The sequence below is a fragment of the Taeniopygia guttata genome, chromosome 3, assembly GCF_048771995.1.
Source record: "Taeniopygia guttata chromosome 3, bTaeGut7.mat, whole genome shotgun sequence".
NCBI lineage: Eukaryota > Metazoa > Chordata > Aves > Passeriformes > Estrildidae > Taeniopygia > Taeniopygia guttata.
The window spans coordinates 79,595,862-79,619,368 of NC_133027.1; the positions used below are offsets into that span (position 1 = coordinate 79,595,862).

At 36.6% G+C, this 23,507-nt stretch overlaps 1 protein-coding gene across 6 annotated transcripts in view; it reads left to right on the top strand.

Moving 5' to 3' along the window:
* The window catches only part of SPAST (spastin), a 38,417-nt gene extending 16,800 nt beyond the window's left edge, over window positions 1-21,617 (top strand). For all 6 annotated transcript variants that reach the window (XM_030268428.4, XM_030268429.4, XM_030268430.4 and 3 more), the window contains 13 exons: window positions 513-697; window positions 1,694-1,827; window positions 2,128-2,221; window positions 5,440-5,514; window positions 6,723-6,794; window positions 7,306-7,381; window positions 7,921-8,012; window positions 9,735-9,814; window positions 10,616-10,658; window positions 11,289-11,368; window positions 13,008-13,078; window positions 14,906-14,946; window positions 16,200-21,617. In XM_030268428.4, the coding sequence (XP_030124288.1) occupies window positions 513-697; window positions 1,694-1,827; window positions 2,128-2,221; window positions 5,440-5,514; window positions 6,723-6,794; window positions 7,306-7,381; window positions 7,921-8,012; window positions 9,735-9,814; window positions 10,616-10,658; window positions 11,289-11,368; window positions 13,008-13,078; window positions 14,906-14,946; window positions 16,200-16,322 (1,166 nt within the window). In that variant the 3' untranslated portion in view covers window positions 16,323-21,617. The remainder of the gene's footprint in view (window positions 1-512; window positions 698-1,693; window positions 1,828-2,127; window positions 2,222-5,439; window positions 5,515-6,722; window positions 6,795-7,305; window positions 7,382-7,920; window positions 8,013-9,734; window positions 9,815-10,615; window positions 10,659-11,288; window positions 11,369-13,007; window positions 13,079-14,905; window positions 14,947-16,199) is intronic.
* The last annotated feature ends 1,890 nt before the right edge of the window (window positions 21,618-23,507 follow it).

Consider the following 23,507-nt stretch of genomic DNA (forward strand, 5'->3'; position numbering starts at 1 on the left):
GAAAGAAAAAACAACTGACAGTGACTTGCAAGTATAACTACTACTGTAATTTTTCCAGATTAAAATGCTTGGTGAAGCTTCTGTGTGGTTAACTGGCATCCAATTAACTAGCCTGCTAACATCGCTTAAAGAATCAATATTCAGAATCTAAAAGCTTGAAATTTGGGGGTTTTTGTAATGATTACTTTTAAGAGTTCTTGGGAAAGAAGACAGCAGAAGACTTTGCATTATAAGGAGTAGATGGTGTTCTTCCCTTGATAATGGGACTGAGTTATCTCTGGCTTTTCTAAGATGGCTAACTAGGGTTCATTTTCAGAACTAAAAATTAGAATTTTATCTGTAGGTGAAAGCAGCAGTCAATATCCCCTTAAAAACACCAAAACTCTTTAGAAATGTGTGTTGTTCTTCTATAATGCAGTATTATGTGTTTCAGCAATTCTATCTTCTACTTGCAGTTGATGGTAAGAGTACAACTGCTGCAAATGTTCTTACAACACTGGTTTTCTTTATAGAAAGTGGAGCAGTTCCAAAAAAGAAGGATCCCTTAACACACACGAGTAATTCCCTTCCTCGTTCAAAGACTGTTGCAAAAACTGGATCCACAGGCCTTTCAGGTCACCACAGAACTCCCAGCTACAGTGGGGTATCATCATCTGTGTCTAGACCAGCGCCTAATCCTACATCTTCAGCTCACAAGGTATCATGGGGATAAATATGGAGGTATACACTTGAAAAATCAAGTGTGAATTCTAGAAGAAGCTTTGGATTTAGTGCTTTAATTGCAGTATTGTAGCAGCAGAAAGTTTTTTGAAAAAACTGAAACTCCAAATTTTTAGCCAGGCCTCTTGAGGTATGCTGCAGAATGGATTTTAGAAATTGGAGGACATCAGGTGGGTGCATGGGCAAAACGATTTTAAGTACAATCACAGTGATAAATACTACATGTTTTTAAAATTGCATGGGAAGTTGAGTGAAAGTTACCTAGAAGAAAAATAAATGTTACTTATAATATGTAAAACATGGAATGAAAAACCTCTTATTCCAGAGCTACAAGATTTTCCCCCTAGATGTTCTTCTCTTTCAAAGCATGCATGCATGCAGAGGTTATTTTGCAACCACATTGTAAAGCAAATTATAGTTAGGCTGGGACTAAAACACAGAAGTAAGTCCTGTAGTAAGAATATAGAAAATGACAGCATTTCTGTTGACCCATCTTGTTCCCTTCCATCTTTATTACCCAGTAAAGTAGAATAAAGAGCAGAATGGGCTGAACATAACTGTTCTGCTAAAACATTATTGCTGCTGTAATATAATATGAAGATTTAAGTGGCCTGTTTAAAAAGTATTACAGCAGTAGGTGTTCTTGCTTATAGGTGTTGAGAACCTGAGATGGTTTGTGATGCTTATTTCCAGAGTATGCTGGGGGAAAATACTGTAGTTAAATAAATGAATTATCAAACAAAAAAAAAAACCTAAAACCAAAGACCCTTCACCACTGGAGCCTAAGGTATCCTACTCATGGCTGACTAATATGATAGCATGATTTGTAGCAAAATACAGCAGTAGAATATTGGGTATTTGTTAACATGCTGTTTTACTGGAGCAAATGAAATGTAGATCTTACTTTGTTTAACACTATGCTTTCAAAGTATTAATCTGGGTTTTTTGGTTTTTTTCCTTCCCCCCTCGCCAGGCTGCTCCTAAAAACAGTAGAACAAATAAGCCTTCTACTCCTACCACTGCTCCTCGAAAAAAGAAAGACCCAAAGATATTTAGAAATGTGGACAGCAATCTTGCTAATCTTATCCTAAATGAAGTTGTTGATAGGTAAGTATGAAGAAAAGTAGTCTTTTCAATCCAGTAAATCAGTTTTGCATTCAGTACAATCTTGGTCCACTTGGAATGAAATTAGTACTTCTACTTTGTTGGGGTTTTTTTGAGGATTTTTTGGTTGGGTTTTTATTATTGTTGCTTTGGCAAAATAATGTTTTAAAACACTTAACAATATAAGTTGTAAATTTTCTCAAAAGGGTTCTGTATAAATAGTGAAATGCATTAAATTAGTCAGCTGCAGTTGAAAAAGAGTCTCTCATTGTTAGACTAATTAGTATTCCATTTCTTTGCTAGTGGGCCAGCTGTCAAATTTGATGATATCGCAGGGCAGGAACTGGCTAAACAAGCTTTGCAAGAAATTGTTATCCTTCCTTCTCTTAGACCTGAGGTAAGCAACTGGGTATTGTTACCAATCTGTGACAGGATTAAAGAAGTGTACTGTCCTTCACACATGAAATGATGATTCTTGAATCCTGTTTTTACTGATTATGATTGCTACAAGTAGCTGTGGGGTCCTAGCCATCTTGGAAAAGGATTTATGTGTTAAAATAGTACCATGAAATTCCTTGTCTTCTGGTTAATTGATGTTGCAGAAAGTGACTGGAGCAAGAAAAAAAAAAACTCCCTAAAAACTCAAGCTCAAATAAAATCAGAAAACCACAAACCCCTAAAAAACCAAATGAAAACAGAACCATAATACCCCCACAACCCATAAAACAAACAAACAGCAAAAGCAAACAATCAAAATTTGTCAGTGTTTGTCAGGCTGACTGTTTCAATACCTATAGCTGTATGTCCAACCCTGTATGGCCATGTAAAGGACAAAGCCCAAAACTGAAAGGGTGAAATGGGAGAGATTTGTGGAGGTAAATTAGGTGATGACACTATCTGTTTGGAAAAACGTTATTGTTTTTGACACTGAATAGCTTATTCACAGATGGAAAGGATGCCAGAAGTGTAGTGAACAATCAAATACACTGAGATGCATAACACTTGAGGGCAGATTTTCTCTCTACTTGGTTGTATGGAAGTTGATCATTTAGGCTTTTATTTATCATAGATGGTACCTCAACTACTGTGACTGCCTGAATTCAGGCCTGGTCTGCATATTAGTGAAATTCTCTGCTACTTTTAAGAAAAAATTAAATTGGTCATTTTCTTAAGTTGAACTTACTAAAAGTTGCAGTACTTCTGAGGCAATTATATGCAGTGATTTTCTTCAGTGCTCTCATGAGATCTCAGCTGGAGTGCTGTGTCCAGTTCTGGGATCCCCAGCACAGGAAGGGCATGGACCTGTTGGAGCAAGTCCAGAGGAGGAGCAGCTGGATGATCAGAGGGCTGGAGCACCTCTCCTGTAAGGAAAGGCTAAGAATTGGGGTTGTTAAGCTTGGAGAAAAGAGGGCTCCAGGCTGGTCTTATTATATTATTTCAGTGCCTGAAGGAGACCTAAAAGAAAACTGGTGAGGAACTGCTTTCAAGGGCAGGTAGTAACACAACAAGAGAAAATGGCTTCAAACTGAGAATAGGTTTAGATTTTGATATTATGAAGAAATTATTCACTGTGAGGATAATGAGACACTAGAACAGGTTGCCCAGAGGATGCCCCATCCTGGAGTTGTCCAAAGCCAGATTGGAAGGGGCTTTGAGCAGTGTGGTCTAGTGGAAAATGTTTCTCCCCATGATAGGGAAGTTGGAAGTAGATAATCTTCCAAGTCCCTTCCAACCCAGTCCCACTTTATGATTCTATGATTATTTAAGAAAAATCACCATTTGTACTTTTGGTTTGCTTCTGGGTCTCATTTGTTACATGGACAGGTGCCTGGAGTTGCCCTGTGGTTTTCCCCTTAATGCAGCTACTGGTTTTGAAGCAGCATAGGCAAGAAACCTTAAACCTGGCACAACATCACAGAAATACAAGCTGTAAAGAGAAAAAAAGCTTTGGCAACAATCTATGTGCTTAGATGATGTTATGCAGAAGGAAGATGTCATTATGGCATCTCTGTTACTACAGTGCAATAGTATGTCAAGTGTGTTGTTCAGTGACACCAACACTAAGAGCTGGGTGGGAAGGATTTGGAGATGGGAGGCTTGCAGTAGTTTTTTCCAGTAACATGGTACCTTCAATAAGGCTGTCTCATATTACTGTAGCTGGCATTGGGCCTGATATTGGTGTAGGCTGAGATGTAATAAGGACAGAGAATCCCATGAATTTTTAAAATTTCCTTGGAAGTAGAGAGGGTTGGTTATATTCCTTATAAATGAGTACAACAGATGTGGCAACTATAGAGGGATACTTAGTAAATTAACACTAGTTCAGTTTTGATCTTAATGAGTTTTGAACTTAAGTTCATATTTAACAAGCCAGTGGTATTTTTGTAGGAGAGCAAAAGTTGAGGTACATAAGCAGGAAACATTGGCTGAAGCCATTTCAGTGGTAGGATGCTAATGAAACACTAGCAGTTCAGACCATGTTTAGTATAATTAGCCTGTTACACAAAGCTTTTCAAGTTTTTGTTATCTTGGTAATAAATATCAGTGCAGCTGAACTGTAGGTGATGATCAGTGTGAGGAGGAGTTACAGATTTGATCTGGGCTGTGTGAAAATGGTGGAACTCCCCAAGAATTATATCAAACAAAAGAAGTCAGGCAAAAAAAGCAGCATGGACAGCAGAAACATTGGAGTGTTCACTTAGTAGATAGCTGGGTAACTACTTTTAGGGATCAGAGTCAAGCACAAACAAATAGCTGTGGATGATGAAATAAAAGAGAAAACACATGTTGGTCAGGCATGACAGAAATACAACACTGGAAATGGAGCTATTTGTTGTCATGGATATTGTGAAAAGAAATGCCTGCAGACAGTGCAGGATGTATATGAGATACCCTCCTATGGCTTTTGCTTGTTTATTGGAATTATTGGAAGCTGGAAGGGAGAGGTGAGTATGAGACCAAAAGAGAAACTCTAAAACTTTTGAGGGAAGGGGTAAAGACAAAGTGCTAGAGAAAACAGGCAGGAGTAATAACTAAAAGTTATGTATTCTATGAGAATTTGTAGGCTTGCTTGCACTAGGTGTGGTGGGAGCAATTTTATAGAGTAGGAAAGATGACTCTGGTGCAGAGTGAGAGGAGATGACTGTCAGTAGCATAGAGAAAGCAGGTGGTTGTTAAGTAATATTTTAACTAATTTTGTTTAAAGCATGTCTTCTCAAATTTCATTTAATAAGAAAAGATGGAGTTCTTCCATCCAGAGTTAGTAAGAACATTACTTTAGCTCTCCTACTGTACACCTGCATTGCTCCCTTTTTAACTGGAATTGATGCTTTAAACTTGATAGGCTAGTCTGTCATGTGGAAAGTGTTTTAAACTGCTTGCACAGTGCATCCAGGCAAGAACAATTACAACATAATTTAGCTGCTGTGTGGGAAACAATAGTGGTGTGCATTAGTAAGAGTGTAGTTATCTCAAAGCCTGTACTGTTGTGGCACTCAGTGCTACTGTTACTATCAGTGCTAGCCAGTGTCCTCAGTCTTAAATCATTCTCTTACAAAGGTAAAGCAACATTTTATTCAAGTCCTTACTGATAACTTTAGATGATGTCCTTTTCAGTTATTTACAGGTCTGAGAGCTCCTGCACGTGGTTTATTGCTGTTTGGCCCACCAGGAAATGGGAAGACAATGTTGGTGAGGAAATTAATTCATGCATGCGTTCCTGGGCTTAAAATGTAACCACAAGGGGTGGCTTTCATGTTGGGGCTTGGACTAATAAACTGTACATTCTAACAGAATATGTATTGCGGTGTCACTTTATATATAAAAGGGCAAAATTGTTCTTAACACTGGATTTTACGGAGGGAATTGTGAAACTGGTCTCTCTTTAATTATTTGCATTATGACATGTAATATTTTAAAACTTAAAACCAGCAAGTCCAGGTTCATTTTCAGAGAGCCCAAAAGGAAGTGGCTTAATTGTTTTGTACAACAGTGATTAATCAGAAATTATCTGCTCTCCACTGAAACATACTAGAAGTACATTTTGGAAATGAGGAGGGAGCACAGTAGCAAAAAAAGGGATTGTCTCACTTGCACACTGCTGTGCAAAGATGTAAGAGCTGTGAAAGAGCTCTGCCTAGCCAGAGCGGTTTTTTTCAGCCTTATGTGCTAGATTCAGGGAATATGCATCAGCCAGGGTGCATGGAGTGTCGTGGTCCTGATCACATGGTGTGGCTGCAGCTGCACTCTCTGCTGACTCTGTAGCTGGATCAGCTCTCAAGTGCAGGAGTGTGAATGTAGAGCAGCTCATGTAGGCTCATCTGTTATGTTTGACATACTGGAATATAATTGCTAATCACTAAAATTAGACTCTCTAAGCAGAGAATCATCATTTCTTGAATATGGTGAAACTGTTAAAGAAGAGGGTAGTCTGAATGAGCATTCCAACTGATTAGTTTCCCTAGCTTTCCTCTGAAAACAGCTTTTGCATAGATAAATGAGGGGAAAAAACACCATAATGTTTATTTGACTTGATCCAACCAATGCCTTTAATTACCACCCTAAATTAGCTAAAACTGGCTTAGATGTCTATTCAGGATAAATTTGAAGGAAATGGAGACTTTTATTGTTCCATAGCAAGTTGTAGTTGGCTATGGAGCAAATGGGATTAGAAAAGTCTGTGGGAGTCTGGAATTTTCTCTATTAATTTGGCTGCATAGCCATTCTCTTTTTAAGTGACCTGGACATAAGTTTTCTGTACCACTTACAAGGTACTTCCTTTGAAGAAATAGGGGTTTTCAAAACTGTCCATCAGGACATGAGTGGTCACTACAGATGCAAAGAAGTATCTTCAATATGATAGTTTTTAAAAGTACTTTTGTTTTTCCCTCTTTTACCAGGCCAAAGCAGTTGCTGCAGAATCAAATGCTACTTTCTTTAACATCAGTGCAGCAAGTCTGACTTCAAAATATGTAAGTAGTGGCTGTAAATTACATTGATTTGAAAACACCCATGCTTTAATTGGGGCTTAAGAAAGCCAGAGACTTGTGATGAGTTCTTGGTGAACTCTTAGCCTATAGTTTTTAAAAAGTGACTTGTGAAGTAAAAAAAGTTTTGTTTTGTGCTTGTGATAAAGCAATGTCAAAGGTTTTTTCAACTCATCAATGGCAGTATTGCAGATGAGTGGTTGTGGGGTTTTTCATACTTAAAAAGTGAAGTAGTTGGGTCCCAACTTTTTCACTCTTGTAATTTAGGCACCAAAATCTCTTGATGGCTAGTTCAGATGTGATCATAAGAGAAGTTGTAGTGTTTCTTGTAAGATGTAAACAATACCATTGTATGTACTGAACCAGTGATAATCTGAATATGTATAAATGGACTGAATGTGATTGGTTACCAGCAAGATTTTCTGTAGGTCCTTCTGTTAGCTGTCTTGTAGTAAAAATTTTAACCCCCTACAAAACCAGTCTATTGTTATTTTAGGTGGGTGAAGGGGAGAAACTGGTGCGTGCTCTATTTGCAGTAGCTAGAGAACTTCAACCTTCTATAATTTTTATTGGTAAGACCTTAAATGTTAACTTGTATTTACTTTCTTAAATAATCTTACTTACCAAAGATTAGTAATTATTTATTGGAATAGTTGGGTAAACTTCTTTTGGGTAATTCTGCAGCTCAGGACAGCTGTCTCTGATATGACCAGCAGGCCAATCAGTAGTTCATATTAAGCATGTTAGATTACTGTTATGTTATTTAGTTGGTGGTGATAGTGGGAAGAGGTGGTCTCTAAAAGAAAAATACGGTACTGCCTTTACCGAGTAAATCCATTAAATTTCAAACATGAAAATATGTTCTGTTTGTCCTGAGTAGCAGTTTATCATCAGAAAGATTTTTTTTTTCACCTCTCATTTGTGCTTGGCATTACCTATTCAAAGGCCAACACATCACACAAGTTTTTAAACTTTGCTAAAATCTGTCTGTCTCCTAAAGAATAAAGATCTGGTCTTTATGAATGGAGCCTTATATTAGCAAAGGAGCTTAGGCAAATACAAAGGCTTAGATGTTGTATGCTTAATAAAGATGTATTTCTTTGTTTTTTAGATGAAGTTGATAGCCTTTTGTGTGAAAGACGAGAAGGTGAACATGATGCTAGCAGGCGTCTAAAAACAGAGTTTTTAATAGAATTTGATGGTGTAAGTATTTAGTCTTGGTATTGTTTAATTTAGCTAAATTGGCTAATGTAGTGGGTGCTAGTACAATCTATAGGTGAATTATAAAGGGTTTGGCTGCTGGGACTTAGCTCGGCCTCCCTACCACCTCACCATAATTGGCAAACAGCATTTTTTTGTTGTTATTAATTTTCTACCTGCTTACTGTGGTATTCTAGAAGATGCAATCTGGACTGAAAGGTAGTGATCTGGAGATGAACTGTAATAATATCTTGGAAGACTATGGACAGAGAAAAAAGGATAACAGCAGTAGTAAAGGAGCTGTGAGGACAACTGTTCTTACAGGGCAAGGGGGACATTTGAGGGTTGTGGAGGGTAGAATCCATGTTTATGATTGCATGGCTTTATGAATCACTTTTCTTTATTCTAGCAAAGCAAAACAAGATTAAATGGCTTTTAAATAGTTTATAATTTCAAAGGAATATGTGTCCCAAGCATGCATTGTCAGCAGGTGAAACTTAAGGGATGAGGATTTCTAACAGACTAGTTCAGATTGTATATATATAGGTATCTCATGTATACACAGTTCTGACACATCATAAAGATTAATCTCTGTGTTAGTACACCTTTTATTGAGCTATAACTTTTTTCTTGGTATCATAAGCTAGAGAAGACAGAATCCAGTAAGAAGTATTTAATGGCATTAATGCAGTACCCAGGAAGAGGAATTGGATTTCATAGTGGGACACACAAATGAGATCAGTGTATTTTTCTGTCACAGCACTGTTCTTGTAGTGAATAATTTTAGTGTGTGTTTCATTAGCATGGTGGAATATTGCTGCAGTGGTGAAGCAATAGTAATGAGGTACAGGAGGAGCAGATGACAACATGGAGAGGCAGCAAGGTTGGGAAAAACTCCAAAATGAATGAATCAGGACAAATAATGCAATGTGACAGTGATATGCAGAGGTTATTTACACAGGCATGCAGAGTTTTTCCTTAAAATGAAAAGGGAAAAATAAAAATAATGCAAAATTTGCTGACTTAATATTTAGGGTGTAAATATGTCATACAGTATTTTTGGGGAACCTTTTGAACATGGTATGCTAGCAGTGAACCTAAATCTATGAAGAATTGAACACTAAGCAAATAATAATGTCTTTGATAGCCTAATGTTTTCTCAAAAGTTTGGAAGCTCTAAAATGAATTAGGAAGGAAATTGCTGTGTCTTTCTGCTATTATGGTTATTTTATACCCTGTTTTGATTACTGGATTTCTGCAAGGCTTGTGTTAGATGGATCTCTGTTCTGAGTTTGTGGTTCTGGCTATGCTTTAAGTTTCTGATTCTCACCCTATAGGCTGCAAAACAGTGTTTGGTGTTAAAACCCCAGAACAGCAGAAAGTCTGTTTTTTTCACGATAATTATTTCCTGGCAAATAAACTGATGAGTGCCTTTTATAGTTTTATAGTCTCGTTTTTTTCCAGAAATATTTTTTGGGGTTTTTTTCCCTACCTTTTCCTGGTTTGATTTTACATTTATCAGTAATATTTTAAACCTACCTTAATGGAAAAAATGCCAAAGGATATATATATATATATATATATATATATATATATATATATATATATATATATTAAGATCCCATTGGTGTGAATCCATGGCAAATTTCTAATTGGTTTTGTTGTATTTTTGCTTAATGTAGACTGTGTAAACTGAGAGCTGGCTTGCCTTCCCACATTATATAGGTGCAGTCTTCTGGAGAGGACAGAATACTTGTGATGGGAGCAACAAACAGGCCTCAGGAGCTTGATGATGCTGTTCTCAGGTATCAAAACATCTTTTTCTGAATATACACTAAGATGATATTCATTATGAAAGACAGGTTTTGCCTAGTATCTTGGTGACGTTTTGTAATAAGTAAAAGCTATTCAGCAAGGCTAAATTATTTAACCTCTCAAAGAGGGGCTTTACTCTTTTCTTTGGAGAGGCATCTGCACAATCATTATGGTCTTAGAATTGTCTGAAACAGTAGCACCTGTTGAGATCAAGGCGTCCTTTTTAAATTTCTTGGATTTAATATTTTGCTTTTTTGTTGTCTGGATCTTAACGGCAAAATAAAAGGAGAAAGTTTCATCAGTATTCCAGATTGATCAGATCCAGTATTTCTCCTTTGTGAATATTGTCTTCTGACATCCCATGCGATTACAGATCTTGCTGTAGATTTGCCTTAGGACTTTTTTGTTAAAAGTACTCATACTTCATTCTCTTTTCATTCTTGATTGAGGAAAAGAGATATGTCAGCACTGCCTGAAGAAATATTCCAAATACTTTTTTGTGTCAAAATTGAGAGGTGTTTCATTTAATTGCTGGTAGTCAGTGGTATTTCTGCCTTTAGAGTGTTCCCCCTCTGGGAGGGGTCTTATAACTTCAGATAAGAGTAAGGTGGCACCAGTGGCTGGTACATTTTCTGTTTTGTTGTTGGTAGTTTTTTCAAAATGTTGTACTTCCTAGAATTTGATGATGAAAGTGAAATTTTGTCACTTAACTAAACCGAATGTTAGATTTGTGTGTGCTAAATAGTTATAGAATAGTGTGAACAATGTATGCATGTTTGGATTTTTTTCAGACGGTTCACCAAACGGGTGTATGTGTCTTTACCAAACGAGGAAGTAAGTATTGTTTTCCACTCATATTTTTCAGACACTTATAGGCAATTCTTAACTTGCCCTTGTGGATGATTATAGTTCCATGAAATAACTTCTGGCTCACCTTGACCATATACACTATGCTTTAATTCTGGGAAGTATTTAAAGTTTTTCCCTATTTTTTTTTTTTTTCACTCATACTAGTAGCAAATCTGGTGGTAGCTACTCAGTGTTTCTTGAGTAGTGACATGTTGCTTACAGACTGGCAGATGTAGGCAAGTCTGAAGTAGGACTTACAAGAACGTGTTTAATTGGCTGAAGGAGAGTGTTTTTCGAAGGAGAGTGTTTTGCAGTGAAAGACAGAAGTACTTTTCCTTATGTTTTTCAGTTCAACAGGAGATCAGCACTTTTGATGAAGATTCTAATTATTCTTGACACTAGTAGTTAGGCTCTTGATCTTGTTTTTACTCAGTAATTATCTCTGCTCCTGAAGAGATGATATTGCACAGTCTAATTGCACAAGCACTGTGGGCAAGTTTAAACTGGTGAAGCACAAAAGCAAAACTGACAAAAGTGTAGTTCTGTTCTTGCAACACAATTCTAAGTGTTGCATGAAAACGAGTTTTATATATGATAATTTTATCTTCTTTTCAGACAAGATTGATTTTGCTCAAAAATCTTCTAAGCAAGCAAGGAAGTCCATTAACCCAAAAAGAGTTGGCTCAACTAGCTAGGTAAGTATTTTGTAACCATACTAAATAAATATATTCTTCTACTGCTTTAATTTAGACTATTTAATTAATTCAAAATGTAGCTAATGTAAATCATCCAGCAACAACAATATGGATTGCATGCATCTGGGGAAGATGGTTCCCTGTCAGGCTGTATGAAAGTGTTTATATATATGCATATGAGGATACACCCAGTCAGGTTTCTGTTGTTGAAACATGCTCAACAGCTCTTTCCTTTGAGGAGGAGGGAGGAGGATGCTTCTTTCCACCAGTCCCTCAAGGAGTCCAGCTCTCCTCCCTGATGCAAAGAGATAGCACCAGTTTTGCACTTGGCATTAATTTCACATAAACGGCAAGATCTCTTTGCTGGTGCCTTGCTGGGCTTGTTGAATGTATTACCGAGATAGCAGAGCAAGCACTGGATAATTTTAGGTTCTTTTCACTTTCAAATTTTATTGGTAAAATGTGGGTTAATTTTTCCCTCCTGTTTTGAAGTAGAGTTGTTTTATGTTTTTCGTCATTGAGATTGACACAGTACTGCTGTTAGTCACCTAAATCTAATAATTTGTGTGAAGGAGATCAGACTAAAAAGCAGGTAGGGCAGGAAGGTAGCAAAGATAGGCAGGTGAATGTACTTCAGTCTCTTTCTCTTTGTAACAGGACAGCAGAGGTTAGTACAGTCTTGGGTGTAGCATTTGTCACCCTCTTAGTAATGTTGCCAAAGTTGATGTGTAATCAAACTGAATACATTCCCTCTGTGCTTGAATGTTGTTAGCTCAGGCCTCATTTTGGCTGCAATAATAGCTAACAGGAGGAAAAACACAGTATCAGTATTCTAGCTGCAAATATAAGAGCCAAATTACAAATGCAACTAGAGCACAGTTTTTTTTAAAGGGTTTAGAGAAAATGTAAAAGTTGATCATCCTGCCTGCTTATTTTTTCCATTTTTCTTTGTTTTGAAAGAGAGAAGTATTTAACCTCCTTTATGATTTTTTGTTCCTTTGCCCCTCTGCGACTTTTTCTATAAACTATAACAGACTTTATGATCTCCAGAAGACTAAGCTCTTGTTGCTGCAGCTAGCAACTGTTCTTACAAGGTTGCTGGTTTTGTTTTTAAATTTTCCTTTAGGTAACCAGTACTACTAATTTTCACTTATGTTGGCATTTTGTATTGGTGGCTTCCTGGTTCAGTGGAGGCTTTTATTCTCCAGAGTATTTCATTGATGAATTTTGATATTAAGTCTAATTCTGGAACAGCTCCTGCAGAGTGTACAGGACAATTGAGGTTTTGGTTTTATGGTAATTGACGAATGCTGATAAACTAGTGGTGCAGAAGTCTCCTAAGAGAAATATTAAATGTGCTTGGGATCAATTTTCATCTAAAAATCCTAGCTGCTGCCTTTTTTTTTTTTTTTCCGAGAATGTTATTTGGGACTTGAATATCTGTACTTTAAATTTAATCTGTGAAAGATCACTTACAGTGAACACACTTCTGATTTATTAAACTTGAAAAATAACATCAAGGAAATACTTCTTCTGATTAAGTAACACTTGGATTATCTGCAATTAAATTGATGTGGTTTGAAGCAGGTTTTTGTGGTTTTTTCACTCCTCCTTGACCCCACTTTTTACTTTGCCAAAGAATGACAGATGGATACTCTGGAAGTGACCTAACTGCATTAGCGAAGGATGCAGCACTTGGCCCCATTCGAGGTAAGCTGCAGAGATTTTTATTGAGGTTTTGACATCAGAATTATATTTTCTTGAATCTTTATAATTCTCCAACCTCTGAAATTTAACTTTTTACATTGGATTTTAGTCTGTTTCTTATAATAGCATCTTCATAAGATTACTTACACAAAACCTTTCAGCCTCTCACCATGAGAAACAGAAAATTTTTATGTCATAGGGGAAAAGCAGTGTGAAGTGTTTCTCACTGATTTGTAGGGTTTTTCACTAGTGTCTTTTTGAGGCTGGTGTCATTTCTGTTGTAGCTAAATTATTACTTGAGTAGCAATTGCTGATTGCATTACTTGTCTTTATAAATGGCTCAAATCTCTTTCAAGTCTAAGGGAAGGAAAACTGAAACAAGATATTTTATGGTGTTTTTCTAGATACAGTTTGAATGGCATAGCTTTTTATATTTTTAACTCTTAATGTTGAATTGTGATGCAAATGACAACTGTGAATGAACTAGAGTTATATTTATATTTGTTCTTTCTCTGACATGTCCAGCTAGGAAAAACTCACAGTTCTAATGTGAATACTTTTTTCCAACACCTCCTCTCTTTGTTCCATTTAACTAGCTAGTTACATGTCCAGTAGCCACATCTAAGGGACCTGATCTTGTTTAGTGGAGATCAGTAGAAGGATTTTTGAGTAGAAAAGATTGTGAAGATTTGGTGTTAGTTTTCTGTTTGTAGACATATTGTCCTACTTTACAGAGAGGTACTAAAGGCAGGCAGTGCAGAAGTGTTCTGTAGTACCAGCCTATTATGTGTAAATATTGTTGCAACTCTTTTAAATTATTTATAGGGAGGAGAGGTCTGTTTATGTTTTGTGGGTGTGTTTGTGTTATTATTTTTTCAAGTCCTGTAGCATGTATTTTTGCCAGTGCACTATGTCTTTTGAAAGCAGCTGTTGGAATGTAATGTTTTTTACCCATTTTCTTTCAGCTGCTGAATTTGTAAAGTAGATCTTTCACAATACTGCATAATGACTGGGAAACAGAACTACATTAAATGGCTCTCATAAGAGTCATCGTGTCTCCTAAGAATTTGAATATATTTATTTAGAGTAGTGGAATTAATAATGTATGCATTTATGTATGCAGGCTTTACTTTGCTGACAACTCACTTCACACGCAAGTCCATTTCAAGAGGAGACCGTGTAACACTGTTCCACACATTTCTTTCACTTGCTCCTGTATTCCGTATAAAACAATATATTTTTGAAAATGTTTTGTGATATTATCCTTGCCAATCCTTCCTAGATTCTTTTTGTTGTGCTCTCATAGCAAAATGTTTGCTGTTACATGTTGATACCATGAAAGTATTGCAAGTTACCAAAAAAAAAAAAAATTGTGAATGATACAAGAATGTTTAGATCCCATGAGTGCAGCATAGGGCAAGAAGCACTGTAATGTGCCCTGCCTGATTTTATTTCAGTGCTCTTGGCTGACTGTAACTTCTTTTTCCTGAAATTCATTAGGGAGGTTGTGGATACCATAGTAGGGAGCAGTAGCTCTATTGGCCTGTGTGCTGTTTTCCATTCTTTAGGAAGAAGGAATAACTCTGGTATCACTTTGTGCTGCATCTGCAGTAACTGAGTGTGGGAGCAGCCTGGTTGAGGAGCTGATAAATGGGGAAGAAGGAGGCAAAAACACTATGTACCTTTCTGTACAGGAGTATGTGTTGAGGCAGAAAGGTATAATTTTTAGCTGCTGGGGATTTTTCCATAATAGAAGTGTTTTTAATATGTTTTATTTGTCAGAAGTGATGGAAGTTTTCTTATGAAACTCACCAATCTCTATTTTTACAGAATTAAAACCAGAACAGGTGAAGAACATGTCTGCCAGTGAGGTAAGCTGTTCTAACAGCTGTATTTTCCCCTTTGAATAGAATGTTTTCTCACTAACTTTTAAGGTCCCTTTTTTATGTGTAGTATCATACAAATTAGGATAACTTCTGGGGGTATTATGCATTTTAATCACTTCTTCATTAAAGAAAATTCTTTAGAAATGGAGATTAAGAAGATCTGTCCTCAGATGTCAGAGGTTCGTGGGTAGTTTGTTGGCTTTCAGGCTTCAGAGCACTTCATTTTTTGTTAGTAAGTCTGACTGTCTGTCTTTTAGCTGACTGTCCTGTCTTTTCCTTCACACTGAACTGCAGTTATTTGTTGCCTAGCTGATGATGTCAGAGACCTGGCTTTTATTTAATCACCGTGTTACTTCCCAAGAATATTCCCAGAATTATTATGTGAAATTTCTCTACACCCTCCACCCCATCTTTACATAAAGCAGGTTAATTTAGGGAGAACCTAAAACAGATTTGTGCATGTGTATGTATAATACTTGCATTCATTGACATGGACCATCATAAAGAAAAATATTAAGCTCCTGACCACAAACTGCAGCTGTAAACATGAAAGAAAAAATAAAGGAAGCAATTGGTCCTGTGTACAGTAGTTTCTGTTCAGGTGTGTGTGCAAACCACGATTACACAGGGGAAAATAAAGCAAAATTTAATTTCTAAGTTGCTTTTTTTGATTAGCCTGAGGTTGTGGCCAAAGCTATAAGATGGAAGGATTTGTTGCAGGAGGATGACAGCATCTGTGATTATTTGTTGTGATGTCCTCATATGCACCAGCTCACACCACCTACTGAAATAGGAACTAATGAGACAGTCTAATAAGCTATTAAGTAACAAGGCAGATTGTCCTATTAGCCAGTGTTAGTTTATTAAAAATGGTACATACTGGTAGCCTTAAATTACGAGACTCTTGCATCAGGTCATAGAGTAATAGAACACTCTGGTTTGGAAGGTACCTTGAAAGATCACCTAGTCCATCCTTTTGTGGCAATGGTAACTTATATGAGATTATTTAGTACCTTGCCCAGTCATATCTTCAAAACCTCCATCAGTGGAGACTCTACCACATTCTTGGGGAGGTTGTTGCAGTGAGTGTCTACTCTGCAAAAAAAAAAAATTGTTGTTACATCAAGATGCAGCACTCGTAGAATGTGTTTTGTTAAAAGTGAATACTCAAATGCTTCTTGAATAAACCAAAGTGCATAAACCACTTGTGACCCTGATGTCTTTCATTTTCTGTTTAGATGAGAAATATCAAGCTGTCAGATTTCACAGAATCTTTGAAGAAGATCAAGCGCAGTTTGAGCCCGCAGACCCTGGAAGCGTATATTCGCTGGAACAAGGACTTTGGAGATACCACAGTGTGAGACACTACTTGAAGTGAAACACTGCTGCCTGGGGAGCACTTGGTGCAGACAACTGGGAAGCTGCCAGAGTTTACAGGACTTTACAGATATTTAAGTATCTGCATTAAAACATGAGATTAAGAGAAAATTATACAATGTGAAATGTGTTCATCAAAGCCTCCTTGCCATTTAGAGAGGATTTACACACTGTAAGAGCACAACAGGACTTGAGATAAGTAAGAGTCCTAGCAATCCAATTCTGGTTTGAACATTAATATATGTATATTGTTTCTGCTACAAGGCTCTGATGATATTGATCATTGGAGTATCTTTCCCTATGTTGTGTGTGTGGTTTTTTTGTTTTTAATTTTGTCATGACATTGATGAACAATGAACTTGGAACAATGATGTTCAATTTGAGGTTTGTAAACTGCACTTCATTTTTTTGACTTTTTTTATCCTTAATGTGCCAAATAAAACAATTTCCCTGTGCAGAGTGGAAGAACAGCATTGGGGAATTACAATTATTAAAATGCTAAAAGTAGCTGGTCTGTTATTATTTGTCTTTTTGTTTTGTTGTAATGTGACTGAGTTGTTCACAGGACAGGTTTGAAGAAGACCTTTCATAGCAGAACAGCAAAAAAACCCCAATCTTATAAAACCAATTCAAACTGCCTTTTAAAAGAAACATTACTAAATAAAAGAATAGACTGAGATACTCATTTAGTGGCGGTTTTTTCTCTTAATGCATTTTGTAATGCTTTCATTGGTAGAATGTTAGCTATATGCTTACAGTGTACAACTTGAGCCCAGCTGATGTTTGAGAGAGTTAAGTGATGCTAATTGTTGAGTTTCAGAAATGACGTGTTTCTACTCTGTATTTTAGTCTGTTTATGATAATTGAAAGTAAAATTTCCATTGTGATAATTTTTTTAATCTCCACATATAAGCGTTAAAATACGAGGCTACATGTTTTAATACATGGCACACATTAATGTTTTTATAGCTTTCATATGTTTCAGTTTATATATTAAAGTATGAAACACTCAACTGATCTGCTTTTTTAAAAAGAAACTGCATCTTTGTACAAATACTTGTTTTTATTATATAAATGACAAGCTATTAAAAAAACCAAACTCTTAAATGATAGCCTTTAAATACCATAATAAAAGAAAGCATTTTTGCCTTTACTTCTAAAGGCCCCACATCTTGTTTACAAATTCTACACAGATTAAACACAGATGTTTGCAAGGCAGATCACTAGTTCCTTGTTAAAGCAGGTTTGTGGGTTGTTGGGTTCTTTGTTTTTTTGGTTGGTTTGAGTTTTTTTTTACACCTCTTCCAACTTAGTGATACTGCAAAAATGCCTATTGTTTACTGTTGTTTTAATGGAAATGAGTTGTAAGTGTTATTTGTTTTTGGTCTTAACAGAAAATTTGTTTTTAATTTTTCATTTAACTTATTTTTTTTAACTACTTACCTGAAAGTTGACTATAAATAATATATTACATGTATATAGAAAAAAACCCCAACCCTAGCTGATAGATGCAGTTGTAGGTATAGTAATACTCTTGAGAGGACTATACTCACTGTGTGGTATTGAGTACTAAATAGCAGAAACTCTGTCAAACCTTTGAGGTGCACATATGCAATATGTTTGTGATTATTTTTTTTTCAACCAGAGATGCTTTTAACTGATCTTAAGATTAAAAGCAATCAAATAAGAGAAGATTGTGTTCCACTACTATGCCTTTTGAAATAGTCTAACCAAACCATTTCTAGCCTTCTAAGGATAGGACACTCTGAAATGTATGTCTTAGGTAAATTAAACGTGACTTTGGTTCCTGTGATTTGCTTTTCTGGAGAAATGCTAAAAGATTTCAGATTCTTAAATCTCACATCTTGCTTTGTCTTAGTTCTGCCTTCATTAGTACATCTCTGTTGTTAGAGATTCTTGGCTGACTTGATCCATATTTGTCATTCTCTTCATAGTGCTAAGCATGAATATTACTGTTGTATTAGCATCTGCCAAATAGCTACATCTAAAAAAGGGCCTTGGTTTCATTCATAAAGCTTTGGTAAACATTCCTTGAGACCTTTTGCAAATCAGAACTTTGAAGATAATGCTTCTGGTTTTGAGTATTTCTAAATGATTGTTACAAAACTGTTGGTTTTGTCCACTTAATTTTAAGGAACATACAAGTTACTTATTTCAAATGCATACTCATTGGCATGGGATAGAGTTGATGTTGAGCTAGAAGTCCCCATCTCCTAAAGCAGCACCAGTATGCAGCACAGAGAATCAGAATCACCAGCTGCTACAGAAAAAGGGACCAGTCCTTTCACTAGTTTGTACAACCAGTTTGAGTCAAGAGAATCTGTGTGACTGGTACAGCTGCTTTTTGGTCTTGTGTTATGCCTGATTGTTTTCTGCTTAGTGGATGAACTGCAGCCCCATAAATTAAAGCTGGAACCCAGTAAAAAAAAAAAAAAAAAAAAGAAAATTTTGTTCTGCAACATCAGTTTTCCCCACAGCTGCTGGATTCTTGGCCCAGGGCCAGGTGCTGTTTGATTCATAAATCTCCTTTAAATGTCTTGTCTTATCCTATTTTCTGAATAGTGTCTTTTAAGAGCACTTCAGTTTCACTTAAGGCATTATCTTCCATCTTACTCCTCATTTTACATGTACTAAGTCCCAGCTCAGTGATTCCATCTACATGTTGGATTAACTGTGTATAAAGAGCAGATCTGGGGAAAAACAACCACAATGGGAAAAAACTACCAAACCTTCCTTCCCCACCCCCCACCCCCCCAAAAAACCAAAACCACCCCGAACAACTTCAAATTACCTGTATTTCCCAAGTCTATAGTACTCACACAGAACTTTACCAACTGTATTTTCCACAAAATCAGGTTGTGTCTAATACAATGTCTTGAATCAGGATAAACAGGACAGCAGCTTGGGTGCTTTTAACTTCTGTGACGACTACCATTCCATTAGCTCTCTGGACTGATTTTTTTCCTTTATTTTTCCCACTGCTAGTGAATGAGCAACTTGACCCACTTTTTTGACATTATTAGTAAGCAGCTTGTCTGGCTCTCTGCCAGTGTGTTTTACTGACTTTCAAGTGTAGCAGTTACTGGAGAGAGAAAATAAAACCAACCCAAACCCCTTGTGTTTTTCGAACAACCTTCTTCATACATTTTTCGGCTTTTATTAAGCAGGTTCCTGCTTTTTATTAAGCAAGAGCCACACTTTGTCTTTCCACATTCTAGAAGAATAGTATGTAGATTGCTTTTTCTCCTTAAAATGAGAATTTGTTGTGTTTTATGATTCCCCCTTTACTAATGTTGATTTTTCTGTGGATTACAGCAAACCTGTCCAGGTTCTCTGCATATGCAAAGACAAACTCAACACAGAATACTAAAGATAAGCCTTAAACTAGGATATTTATGCACAATTAAGTTTCTCTGTCCTGGTAGTTTCTTAGACTTTACAGTGTTTAGTGTATCAGAAATAGGCACTGTGCCCCTGAGATGTCTTGCTGACTGAAAGCCAGTTGCTAGTACAGTTCTGTTGAATATGGTCCCTCAACTTTATGTAGGTAACAAATGTGATCACAATTTAAATTGAGTAAAAATGGGATCTCTGAACTGAGAAGGTATGTTGTCACTGCACTGGTTAGAGGCTATTGCTGGTTTTTCTGTTCCATTCTCTCAAGTGTTTTTAAAATGACAGTTTTTATGCATATAACTCAATCTTTCTTACCTTCTGGGGTAGGATAAATAGTAATTTTTCTATTCTAGACAAGTGAGGTTTAGCACTGCTTGGCACTGCTGTCAGGTCCCTCTTGTGAAATGTAAGTACTTTGTACTGGGAACACTGAAATCAGATGTGCTGGCAAATGGAACTGAGACATCTGTTCTGGAAAGGAAAGCAGCGTTCTCCTTGGGGTTTCTTTAATCACCTCTGGTGAGACTTGGTGCCCCGGATTTCCATAGTGCTTTCGTGCCCAAGACATGGATGATGCATAGTTGTGCCTGGGATGTGCTTCTCTAGCTTCTCCAGTGCTTTAGTGATGCTTCTGCATGTGGCAGCTTTGTGAGGGGGGCCAGTGCTACTTTACCTGACCAGATTTTCATTCATTTTCTGTCGTGCCCTCAAGCTTTTGTGATGCTTTAATTTGTTGGGGTTTCTACCAGATAGCAAAAATGGAATGAAGAGTAGCAAGCAGGTAGTCAATGCAACTAGTTATCTGAGTCATTGTGCTAATTAGAGGCAGTTTTATTATTAGTTTCTCTTGAGTTGCTGTTTAGTGTTTTACTGACCTATGTGAATTTTCATGCTTAGAATGATCTGCAGACATCCTAAGAGATGACCAATTCATCAGCTATTTTCTTTTAGAATTTCTTATTTAATTACAGTTTTCAGTATATTTTCTTTTAATTATGATAATTATAATTTCATGGGACGAGGAAGTTAAACTGTCACTTCCTGCAAATATAAAACAATCTTGTAAAATATGGGGAAATGTGTATTCTGTTTTTCCTGCTTCATGTGTAAATCATTAACTGACTTAGAGTGGAATCTTCTTACCTTGTCAATAACTACCTCCTGAGTTCAGCAATAATTGACAAGGTACACACTCCTCCGGTGGATTCAATATACTGGCTCAACACTGCAGGTTCTTCAGAGTCTTCAGGTTTTGATTTGAAAATGCTTGGCATTACTTCTGGAAACTATGGTGATGAACCTTGTTTTGCTGTAAGACTTTCCTTGCCTTCATAAGATACACTTCTTAAAAAATCCTTTCCTTAGAGAAGTGGCTTTGAAGATGAAAGGTCGGCGCTCTTTGTAGTTGGTTAATACAGGCGTAGTCATCAAAAATGCTGGGGTGTAGCCTCTCAGTTATGGGTTCTCTCCATTAGAAGTGTGGAAGAAAGTCCTTTGTCTAATAGTCACACACCTGTCAAAGGGACTGGAAATACAGAAACTGGTTTTGCCACATGATTCCCATTTTTAGCTGTGTGAAGGGCTAGTCAGTATTTTTCAGAAATCTGTATTAAAGTGATGAAAACCAAAGGTGGAGACAAAACACCATACCCCACCCCCATTAAATATATTGGACAACTCCAGTTTGAGATGGGATTAATTTTTGTATTTTGTTGTTTAGAAGCACTTTTGTTTCATTGTTCTTTTAATAATGTTTTCTGAAATGTTAAACACCATTTTACTAATAATAAGCAATGTAAAAAAAGCATGACAAGCAGTCACATAGCTTTAGCTTACAATAAAATGTTTTGTTTGTCCTGTCATTACCGTTTTCTTGTCTGTTTATCAGGTAAAATGTCCAAAACTAAAAGCCTTTTCATTAAACTTGAAGCCTATGAAATTGCTGCTGGTTAAAAAAAAAAAATTAAAACATCAGGTGTTGTATACCAGATGATGGAACAATAAATGTGTAAATAAATCAATTTCTAAAGAACATAACTCAAGTTCTTAAAACTAATGTAAACAGAAGTGCTACTTCCTAAATAAATGTGCTTAAACTGAAAGTGTGTGCTTATCCTAGTCTTGCTAGATCATGGTGAAAACCAGGAGGTTTCACATAACTAATTCTGGTGGTCATGGGGAAGTCATGAAAAATTTGGAGCAGCATTCGCTTGGCCTCAAAACGGGTTTTCTTTTGCTTGGGGGAGAGTACTGCTGTTAATTCTGTTAACTATAATTTATTATCCCCATTGCCTTACCATTTGTAATTCTCTGTCTTGAGACTGCATCTGGACTGCTTACAGCTATTTCTGTTATTACAGTTACATCCTGAAGATAAAATTAATCAAACTTTATTTTGTTAAGACTAATTTTAATATTGCATATCTGGCAGATTACATATCTGGCAGCATTAGGGGTCTCCCAAAAACCAGCATGACTACTGCCTTCCACACATTATCATGTCAATCGCTGCTAAAAGAAATCAACCCAATAAAAATCAATACAATAAGGAAGAAAAAAACCCAAGTGTTTTGGACTGGAGCATGTGAGCTATTCCTGCTTCTGGGAAGAAATAATTCCTTAGGACAGAAAGACATCACTGGTGTCTATCCAAGTTATCTCTCTTTGACTGAAATACTACTGCTTGGAGGTATATTTTGAACCCCTGAAATGATTTCTATTGGTATTTTTGTGTATAGGTTGCAGACATTCAAATATTTTATTCTTGTAGAGGAGATAATCAGATAAATTAAAATCAGTGAAGAAAGAAGAGCATGAAAAAAAATGTCCCACCATTTGCTATTTTGAAATCTACAGATACATTGTTTTTGGCAGCATACCCTGGACTGAAGTTTTATCTTGGACTCATTAAATTGTTCCCATTCTTGTCAAGGAGGGGAGACGAGGCTGCATGCCTAGTGTTAGATGCTGGTGTATCTCAGATGGAGATCTGTTTATTTCTGTATTTTAGTGCTCTAAGTTTGCTAGAGAAAAGGGAGAAAAAAAAAAGTTAAAAAGTTTAAACTTGTTGGGTGGTGGGTTTTGTTTGTCTTGATTTTTGTTATTAGTTTGTTTGGGTGGTTGGGATTTGTTTTGTTTTGGGGTTTTTTTGTTGTTGGGGTTTTTTCCCCCAATCATTTCATCTTTCTGCAAATTTCCAAATATGTTGTGAACTTGTGAAATCCAGCCTGTTTCCTACAAGGGTTCATATGGCTCTGAAGAAGACAGTTATGCAACTTTCTCTAAGTTATTTTTTATTCCATGTATCATGATAAACCAGAATATACATGCAGTGGTAAAGGCAGAAAAATATTAAAAGTCCATCATCTCTCAACACTTGTGGGACTATTCCAGGTGCTATGTGTTGCAGCATTTTTGAGAGAAAGAGGACATGAATTATGAGATTTGAGCTACTCCAGTCTAGGCCTCAGATTTAGGCCTGGTGAGGCCTTTAAGCCTCTGACGCAGTTAGAAATTCAGAGCTTGTGGCGCAGATAGAAATAGTTTTAAGGTGTGATGGGGACCACTGGGTTGTCTGGGTGTGAATTAGTATAGGTTTTATAGTGTAAGGTGTAGGCCGTTTTAAGGAAAAGGTAAACAATGTTAGCCTACCAATCAGAGTGTCTTTGTTTTTGTAAACTATGTAGAAGCTTATATAAACTACCACCTTATCTTGAATAAACGGAGAACGCTTGATTAACCACATTAGTTTA